We start from the raw sequence: 7909 nt of genomic DNA on the forward strand, positions 1-7909 counted from the left end.
AACTCCTCTTGGTCGAACGTATGTTGAATGTTTTTGTGGACTGTGAGGATAGTACATCTTGTATCCTACAAGTAGTGCTTCCAAATCTTCCATACACTTATCGCTGTCCCTGACTCAAGATTATGTGTTGTATAGTTAACTTCCTGCGTCTTAAGCTGTCTCGAGGTATAGGCAGTGACCTTTCCTCTTGTATAAGAACAAAACCAATTCATACTGATTATGAAGTCAGAACCTTGCGGTTGATTAGGTGACGTGAAGATCTAAAATAAAGTATGATTACTCATGAATTAAGGAAAAAGGATAGGTACTTTTGTTCTATCTGACTTTCTTGTCCCAATCGACAGAAAGGGCACGTGTTGGCTTCTAAGTTTATTCGCATGGTAGCCTAATCACTTGTAAATCTTGGGCAGTCTCCGTCCTGAAGTTCATAGTAGAACCTATACCAGGCTCACCAATCGTAGTCTCGGGTATACGAGTCCTATATAAATAAGCTTGAAACTGTGGGTCTTTGAATTGAACTTGACGTATTGAACGAGTGGTACTTCAGGCGGTTTGCTAAGTTTCTCTCTGGAGAGGGATGAGAAACATGAGGTGCTCTATGAACGAGTACTTTGTTGTTTCGGAATAACGGTTTTGCTAGAAAGACGATTTTTGGAGGAATAGATGTACGTATGAAGCTGCTTTTGTGAGGATAGAATTGAATCAAGTAGTATGATAATGTCGTAATCATAAGGAAACTTAAAGACATTAGATTTGAACAAAAGATGTTTATAGACAAAACAACCGTACAACCATCAACAGAGTTTCGGTACTTTAGATTTACCACAAGACTAATGCTGCGAATATGATATACTACAAAAGGCAAGTATACGCAGGACGAGAATTCTTATACAGACAGGATCTCACAAAAGGTAAGACTCTAGTTGCACTAGTTCTAGATAGTTTATAAAAACATACATATTACTGACGGTTGGAAGTGAACCTATACTATAGTAGGGTCCTTCGTTGTTTCTTTCCATTATGAGGTCAAACTCCTCCGGATTCACCATCATTCTCCTCTGTTGGACAGTCCCTCTTGAAGTGTCCCATGACGCCACATAGATGGCATATCCGAGAGATTTCGACATTGGTGGTTGAAGTAATGTGTTGGATCCAACTCTTGCAGTAACGGACGGTGTGTCCCTTTTTATTGCAGTTTAAGCACTGCATTTTCCGACAAAATCCATGATGGTGATATTTGCATTTGTTACACTTTGGGATATTGCCAGCATACTGTCTGGCCGGGTTAGCGATGGTAGTATGAGGTACAGAAGTCGTGGCTACGAAGGTTGCCACATGTTGTTGTCTTTTGCTCACCCCTTGGGGTGATTTGCCTTTAGTCTTAGCCCAGAACTTTCGTTTGCTATTCTTGGGCTTGGGATTTGGGGTGTCGTGGTAGTTTGTTTCTTGTTGAGGTACTTGACTGTTACTTGGATTGGAATTATTGTTAACGATCCCGCTAACATTCGCGTTGTTAGCGTTAAGGAGGGTCAGAACAGCTGACATGGCAGCCGAGACTGCAGCTTGAAAGGTAGCTGCATCAATCTGAAGAGTTGGTGTTTGGTAGATGGGTTGATCGTTTTTCTTCGGCGACATGATTCTGTTATACGGAAAGGAAAATAAATTTGTGAGTGAGTATGGTTGAACCTAGACGTACTTCGATCGTTCATGTAAATAATAGAAGTATGTTCTTAAAGGATTGACCTACATCCCTATGATGCAGTCCTAGTACAGAATGAAAGTATGTTCGCGAAGGTTTGACCTACATCCCTATGATGCAGTCCTAGTAATGAATAGAGGTAAGTTCGTAGAATGCTCTCAAGACGTTTGTTCTACCAGTTGAGGTATCGTGGATTGGTGAATAATAAAATCCAACCACTGAAAAAGACTTGGAAATGTCTCGGTATCTAACTTGCTATGGTCCAATGATTTAACTAAAGCAGGTTTCAGATAGACTCCAATGAGAGTATGATAAGAGTACTTGAATGATGGAAATGACACAAAAGTTAGCCGGCTGTCAATATCTTGGATATTTACGGCGTAAAGGTTCAAGGAAATGACCTTGTAAAGGTCTTACATCATATCCACAGGAGATAGTTCCTGACAGCATAAAGACCTAACTAAAGTACTTACGGTACCAGATAATTTCATAGAAAATGCCACATCAGGCATAGACAGAAAAATACGATTCCTCTTTTTATAAGGGAAATAAAGTAAAGCATCTACTACTGGCGACGGTAATTCCTCTGGTGAATTCTTAGTTCGACCAATCGACGTTCCATGTCAAGTAGGTGTCTCTAGTACACCCTCTGGCGTACTTGGAGCTCTATGACTTTGGCTTGGGTTTTCAGCTAGTGTTTGCAGCAGGTTCCCATGGTTTCTTTCTGATCTCTTGTGAGAATGTTCTAGATGAGTGGTGTGGAGGGTATTCATTCTTGCATCGGTGACAACTTCGGCAATCTGATGTTGGGCTGACCTGCCTTGAATCTCATTTTGGGCCACTCTGCGGACTATAATTGGCAAGATTCTACCTGCTGAGCCCCCATTGCTCAGGTCGTAAAAGTTTCGGTCGCCAATAACTGGCATGGGCTGATCTTGTTCTTGGCTCCATGTTTCCAAGCATTCCACCGAATCAGGCGTCGGGCCATGAAGAGCCGAACGAGGGTTAGGAATTGGAAAGGGAGTTGCTCGGGGTAGGTTCTCAACCTCTAGTTCGGAATTAGCATCGGCTGAAAGGTTTTCATCATGGTGATCATCCAAAGGGATAGGATGATCATTCTCTGGTTCTTCTCCAAACCAACCAGCTATGACTTCATTCGGAAGATACTGGTCGTCAAGGGGATGGAGTCCAACTATGATTTCTATGCGAGAATTTAGGGTAAGTGGATAATTATTAGACGAACTATCTAGACAATTATTTAGAAAACCCTCATTAGTTACATCACTATTTGTGAAGTGCATACCTGCTATGTGTAATCTAAACAGGATAGACCTTCGAATAAGTGACCTTATTTCCAAATTCACACAGAATAGGGGTAAGGAAAAATTACCACTGATTCTAAGTCTATAACATCCTAATTACATGTAGCCTTAGTGTATCCACTTAGCAACTATCAACTTAGTAATGAGGATCCTGTTTTAATTCTCAAGTATAAAGTACTTATAGTAACACCAAATACTCCTACAGTGTTTTAATTTTTTTTTTTTATGTTATGTTCTATTGTTCTCATTGTGGTAGGGTTGGTAAGATTTTAGCATTGTTGCGACTACACACTTAAACTTAGGCACATGCTAGTCAACCCTCGGATAATATAGGCGATCAAGCTATATCTTCCCAGTTTTGACCATATGTCTCTAAGCCCACTTGTGTTGCCCAACAATCGTAATTCTTTTGTACTGTCCTAGTGACACTGATTTTAGTATGAATGCAGCACGTATACTTACTTAAATATCTTATTATTTAAAGTATATACTCTAAATCAGAGTATTTTTAATCCCATTGTATTTATAGTTACTATATCTTTTATGGGTTGATATACTCAATTCACTATAAACAATGCTCTAATACCAATCTGTCACACCCCAAAACCACGAACGGCGGAAACGTTCTGGGGCGGAGGACGTCATGTATGCATCACAACAAATGTAAAGTAGTAAACAAGCAACAACATCATCCATTGAATCAATAGTATAATTTTAGTTACAAGTGTTTTCTTTCATAGTACAAGATATGATAATAACTTATCAAAATAAAAGACGAGTCTTGACTGCTCCGTCTTCTCTAAACCTTGTATCGTCACCTGTCTATTTGTAACCTGAGAATACAAGTTATTTTGAAAGAGTAGATCAGCATTTAAGCTGGTGAGTTCATAAGTATTTAATGTCATTGTTTTGATTAGTTGATATGAAAGACTGGTAAATGAATGATGAAACATTTAGTATAAGTATGAAAAGCTCTAGAAAATCCCATATTTCCTACTAGTATAAAAGTAGTCTTCTACCAAGACTCGAATGTTTTGAAAGTAGTATTTTACCTAGACCTGACTGTTTTGAAAGTACGCATCTCTTGAAAATGTGATGGTTTTTCCTTGTTTAACTCTTATTAGTAGTCTCTTAAGTATACCTGAAATGGTATCAACCTAGAACATCCGTAGACTGTTCATTTACCTCTGTTGCTAACAACCGGGTTTAGGAATAGTTAGTCCCTTATGTATACCCACGATGGTATCAACCTAGAACATCCGTAGATTGTTCATTCACCTCTGTAGCTAGCAGTGGTTGTCGGAATGGTTAGTCCCTCAAAGTATGATGTGGTACTAGGAGATAAAGTCCCAGTCTACCTCGTCGATGATGTGATTGAATCACAAGGTAAAGATAGAAAGGCGAACAATATAACCGTATCTAGACATATAACATGTAATATTAAATTGCCATATAATGTCTATGTAAAAGTATTCATGTATAAGTATTCATGTAAGAGTATTCTTTCATATAACATGTAGTAGTAATCTGCCATATAGTGTCTATGTAAAAGTATTCATGTATAAGTATTCATGTAAGAGTATTCCTTCATATAACATGTAGTAGTAATCTGCCATATAGTGTCTATGTAAAAGTATTCATGTAAGAGTATTCCTTCATATAACATGTAGTTGTAATCTGCCATATAGTGTCTATGTAAAAGTATTCATGTATAAGTATTCATGTAAGAGTATTCCTTTATATAACATGTAGTAGTAATCTGCCATATAGTGTCTATGTAAAAGTATTCATGTATAAGTATTCATGTAAAAGTATCCCTTCATATAACATGTAGTCTGGACTCATGAATGAACTGACTCTGGTGTAATTTCTTGTAGTAGTGAAAATGTTTTGTTTACTCTAAACTATTCCTATAATAGTTTACTAGAATGTAATTGATGAGTGACCAAGTAGGTTTATACACCATTGATATCTATTTGTATCGGAACTAAATTAACTGATGGAACATTTATGACCATATATGTATACATAATATATAACTAATATTTAAACGACTTTCGGACGAATACCCAATATCCCACCAGACCACATCTCAAGGCGCGAAAAGGAAATAGGGTGGATAGCCTTTCTAAGTCTTTTAAACATTTCTTATATAACTATACACATAGAGACATGCAATTTATAATATAAAAGCATAAAGAAGTTTTGTAAAACCTTTGAAAAGTCTAATAAAGATTTGTGACTTGATGTCAGTTTATAAAATGATTGAAAGTATTTTGTTTGATAAGACAGTTTAAGTACACGTAAAACCATTGTTTAAAAACACCTTTGTAACCGATTTTGAAAGGAAGCTTACAGTATGTAAGACAGTTTGATAACGAGCTTTAATCATGTAAAAACATTTAAGAAAGTCATTTGAAGTAATATGTTTGGTGAAACTGTTGAACTTGTAGTGAATCTATTTGCATACTAGTTATAAATCACATATGATTGATTTATTAACAAGAAGTGTCCCAAAATAATCGTATGTTTGTAGTATAAAAGTTGGACACATATACATACAGTATAAGCGGAGTGTTTGATTTATATATAAATAACAACACTTTTCAATTTCCGAAAGATATGATATTATCGTGATACATTTTGCACACGAAAGTTTCTTTATAATGATTATAAATCACATGCGATTCCGTTGATAAAAGTATAAAACGAAACTTTATATAACATACGATAATCATCGTGTGTTTTACTTGTATTCCCCCCCCCCCTTAAAAGCATATAAAAATATTCATAAAACATTTAAAAGTGTGGATTATAGGGGTATGAACTCACCTGAAAGTTTGAAGATAGCGAGATGGAAAACCGGGCAGAGTTTCGTCTCGGGAAACGGATTTTTCTCGGGATTCTTGGGAATCTCGGGAGTAAAATCGACCCTCGGGACTTGAGTAAAAAGGCCAGAGCTTCGGGTTTGAACGGGCACGGAAAACGAGGCAAGATCGAGAGAGAAAAGAGAGAATTGAGCAACTTTTTCGGAAAGCCTCGCATCCTATTTATAGGAAGGCTGAACCGCCTCCGTACGCGGGGCGTACGCTCGTACACAGCGCGTACGCGTACGTCATGCGTGACCGAAGCCTCGACTGCCTCGGGTTCGGATGGGACGGGTTGCTGGGTACGCGGGTCGGATGGGACGGCGGGTCGGACGGGTCGGAGCTTCGGGCGGGTCGGACGGGTCAGATTCTTCGGATATTGGTGACGTGGACGATCCGAAGCCCTTGATCTCAGTACGCGGGGCGTACGAAGGTACGTAGGGCGTACTTCGGCCCTATCCGATGACTCCCCTTCGGATAATACCGGGACTTTATAATTAAATTTATATTTATTTTAATTAAACTTCTAAAATTCATATCTCCCTCATACGACTCCGTTTTTGACGTTCTTTATATCCACGCGAAGGTGAGACCAAGATCTACAACTTTCGTTTAGAATCCGTTGGCAAATTCCAAAATTATTTTTATTATTTATTAAATAAAATGACGCGATTATGGAATTTCTTCTAAAATTCATAACTTTCACATCCGAAGTCAGATTTGGACGTTCTTTTTATGTACGATCATCGCTTGAGGTTGTCTATAACTTTCATTTAGATACTTAAGGCTAAAAACTATTGCATCGAAATTTCGCGTTTTAGGTTTAATCGCTGATGCTGGTTTTGCCGAGAATCTTCGGTTGGTCATAACTTCTTCGTTATAACTCGGATTTTAGGGTTCTTTATATGCACGAAAACCTTGATACGATTCCTACTACTTTACTTAATCCAAACAAGATTTTAGGAAAGTTATATTTTGACCTAAATTTGATTTGCGTCCCAACATATCGTCTTGAAATATCGGGTTGTCACAGTTGACATAGCAAGAGTTTCAATGACAAAACTCCAATTACATGATATTAGTCTTCTCGACAAATACACATGTATGTATGAATCATATTTGTATGATATTCCACAGAGAAGCGAATATGTGCAATGGATATCTGCTTATCTCATGAAAATTCCAATTATTGGAGAAACCTGTACAGACAGATGGAAAAAAGAAGCTACTGGAGAAATCCAGCAAACAAGTCTTTCTTATGCAACAAAAATTTCAAAAGAAGAAATTGATAGAATCTGTCAAGACATATATAAACAACAAAAGCTTAAAACAATAAGCAAAGATTGTTGTCGCATTCTCTCTGATTTCAAAAACTTTGATATTGGAAAGAAAATTTATACTAAGAAAAAGTATACAAACAAAAAGAAATACAAATCTTTTTGGAAAAAGAAAAGAAGAAAATTTTCACCAGGAAAATACTTCAAAAAACCTTCAAAAGAAACACCTAAGAAGACTACTTCCTGTCCGCAAGGAAAGAAAAAATGTAGGTGTTGGATCTGCAATGAAGAAGGACACTACGCCAACGAATGTTAAAATAGAAAAAAATACCCTGACAAAGTCAAGGTTTTACAAACCGCTAACAATGGAGGCTATGAAGCTCTTGAAGAAGAGTATGATGGTATACAACATGTTTTTATATATCATGTTGAGACAGAATCTTCATCAGACACTGAAGAATACGAATCAACAACGGATGACTCAGACTAGTCCCATACAAACCCCACTTTTCAGGGAGGAGGAGATTAACCATTTTTGCGCAAACCTCCAGAAGATTGAAGATTCCGTTATCATGAATCTTACTAATCCAAACTCCATTTATGTTTCTGCCTTCCTTAACTTTAAAGGATATAAAAAATTTAGAGTACATTGTTTTGTAGACACAGGTGCATCTTTATGTCTTGCAAGCAAATTCATCATTCCGGATGAACTCTGGGAAAACGCTCCCAAAGAAATTAGTGCCA

At 37.4% G+C, this 7909-nt stretch overlaps 1 protein-coding gene across 1 annotated transcript; it reads left to right on the forward strand.

The window, feature by feature from the left end:
- The first annotated feature begins 6941 nt into the window (after positions 1-6941).
- On the forward strand, positions 6942-7481 carry LOC128128459 (uncharacterized). Its single transcript, XM_052767415.1, has one exon. The coding sequence runs from the start codon at positions 6942-6944 to the stop codon at positions 7479-7481; it is 540 nt and encodes a 179-aa protein (XP_052623375.1).
- The last annotated feature ends 428 nt before the right edge of the window (positions 7482-7909 follow it).

Source organism: Lactuca sativa, chromosome 1 (genome assembly GCF_002870075.4).
Source record: "Lactuca sativa cultivar Salinas chromosome 1, Lsat_Salinas_v11, whole genome shotgun sequence".
NCBI lineage: Eukaryota > Viridiplantae > Streptophyta > Magnoliopsida > Asterales > Asteraceae > Lactuca > Lactuca sativa.